General features: G+C 43.7%; 1 protein-coding gene across 1 annotated transcript; it reads right to left on the bottom strand.

The window, feature by feature from the left end:
• Positions 1-356: 356 nt before the first annotated feature.
• VC83_03314 (uncharacterized protein) lies at positions 357-1,847 on the bottom strand (the record flags this gene model as incomplete). Its single annotated transcript, XM_024466962.1, has 6 exons — positions 357-459; positions 671-810; positions 862-959; positions 1,052-1,182; positions 1,232-1,280; positions 1,679-1,847. The coding sequence occupies 6 exons, from the start codon at positions 1,845-1,847 to the stop codon at positions 357-359; spliced, it is 690 nt and encodes a 229-aa protein (XP_024326026.1).
• Positions 1,848-2,102: the final 255 nt, after the last annotated feature.

The following is a 2,102-nucleotide window of genomic DNA, read 5'->3' as shown; positions in this document are numbered from 1 at the left end:
TTAAGGAGATTGACCCAACGGGGGTTCCTCTCTTCATCTTTTTTGTATCCTTCGTAGTAGACCTATAGGATAGCATCCGTTTAGCCTCTGACTCGCACTCTCATATGCTATTACTGTGAGCTGGGTGCCCTGTGTCCTTACAGACTTAATTTAATGAGGATAGTCGTTGAGAAGACGGAAAAGAGTCTGAGAATACTGTCAGAATCAAACAACTCTGAGTATTGAGATGGCATTTGGCAAATTGCTCGATTATCAGAAGGTTACCAGAAGTCTGGCTACGATGAAGTACTTAAATACCTGGTTTTCCAACGCGAAAGGTACTCCAGCGCTATAACTTTAGCAACTCAAGTTCTCCTCTACTCTAGCTCCAGGAACAACATATCCTGTGCAGCTGATACCTTAGCCCACTTTTCCTTATCAAACTTCTTAGAGTAGACAAGTAAGAACGCCTCTTTGAAGCTAGAACTATGAGTGGATATTTGCAACCATCCATTGTCGACAAGATTGTAAGACTTTGGGTACCACTGCACAGGTCCTGGTAATTAGGCCCACTTTCCAAACTGCCTGCTCGTACAAACAGAAATATTTATGTGGTGGGATAACCTTGTGAAAAGTGCTATAATAAACAATTAGTATTGCCAGAAGATTGCTAGGATGATCAGAGACGTACCCTTCCTCTACATCAATCCACGGCATATACTCAAAGAGACGCTCAGGCTTCTTTCTCAGCTTTCCAGCCTTTCTCGTATATGAGTGGATACAGCTATCCCAGAAATGTTGCCACTTGCGGAAATTGGACTCTTCATGGGCCTATCAACTATTAGTATCACCAGAAGATTACCAGATTATGAGGTAGCATACATCAATGTGCGCTTGAGTTAAGAGAGCCTGGGTGCTAGTGATCTCTTCATCGGAAAGCTCATCTGGTAGAACAGCCTCGTCATTTAAAATATCTCGCGCTGTAACATAAGCTCCAACTCCAAATCGTCTTCAACCTCAGTATCCTCCCATTCGCTGTTATGATTGTCATCGATTGGAATACTTGAGATACCCTCAAATGCAGCAAGCTCAGACAGAAGTTGTTTGGGCAGAGTAGATGGTGGGGCTTGTGGAGAAGAAGAGGCGCTAATATTCTTGACTTTCTGATTCGCAATGCAAGATGCATGGGTACCCTTCTCAGTCCTGTTTATAGTTAGATTGAGGCTACCAGAGATTACCAGAAGGGACTTACCGAACACAAATACGCTCAACCTTCAATTCATTCTGTAGACGTGTCTTGTCTTCAGTAGAGGCAGCGATATACTTTGTGTAATGACACAGGGCACCCAGCTCACAGTAATAGCATATGAGAGTGCGAGTTGGAGGCTAAAAGGATGCTATCCTATAGGTCTACTACGAAGGATACAAAAAAGATGAAGGGGGAACCCCGTTAAGTTTGTTTCCTTAAGTACCCGAAACGGGCCCGACTCGGTTATCCCAACCCTAGCCCTGAACCTTCCACCGCAACAGGTCCGCATCGACCCTGAACCCTACACCCTTACCGTCCCCCACTATAGTGTAACTCGCTATGTCCTCCTCTACTGGTCCGAAACCACACCGAGTCAGATTTCATGCTTGTGGTGACCGTAACAGCTCTGAGGCGGGTTCTTCGAGTATCTAGGTAAGGAGGCATCCTTACACTTTGCAGACTTATATAACTTCTTTAAGTAGTAGCTCAGATCAGCATGGTCAGCCTTGAGTGCTAAGTGAACAGCCTTCTCATCTTCAGTAAGGTTGGAGACGCAGTTGCGAGCTTTGATAGTATTCGCATTAGTGGAGAGTTCTTCATGTGCCTTGAGTTTCGCCATACTAACTAAACACGTGATTAGCAGAGATCTCCAGAAGTTCTGGCTATAGAATCAAGATAATAAACTTAGTTGAAGTCCTAGAGAAGAGGTAAAGGCTCAAAAGGGAAGAAGAATGTGTAGATCGGAGAGTAACCAAGGAAGGTGGTTCTAAGGTCATGGTTATTTTAAAGTTGCAAACAAAAATATTTGTGAAGGAATATTCACCTACAAAGAATTACTGTTCCAAAAACAACACCACAATGCGTACCTTCATAT

The sequence above is a fragment of the Pseudogymnoascus destructans genome (assembly GCF_001641265.1).
Source record: "Pseudogymnoascus destructans isolate 20631-21 unplaced genomic scaffold scaffold_6, whole genome shotgun sequence".
Classification (NCBI taxonomy): domain Eukaryota; kingdom Fungi; phylum Ascomycota; class Leotiomycetes; order Thelebolales; family Thelebolaceae; genus Pseudogymnoascus; species Pseudogymnoascus destructans.
The sequence above is the reverse complement of the archived record's forward strand: the minus strand, read 5'-3'. Positions and strand labels throughout refer to the sequence as shown.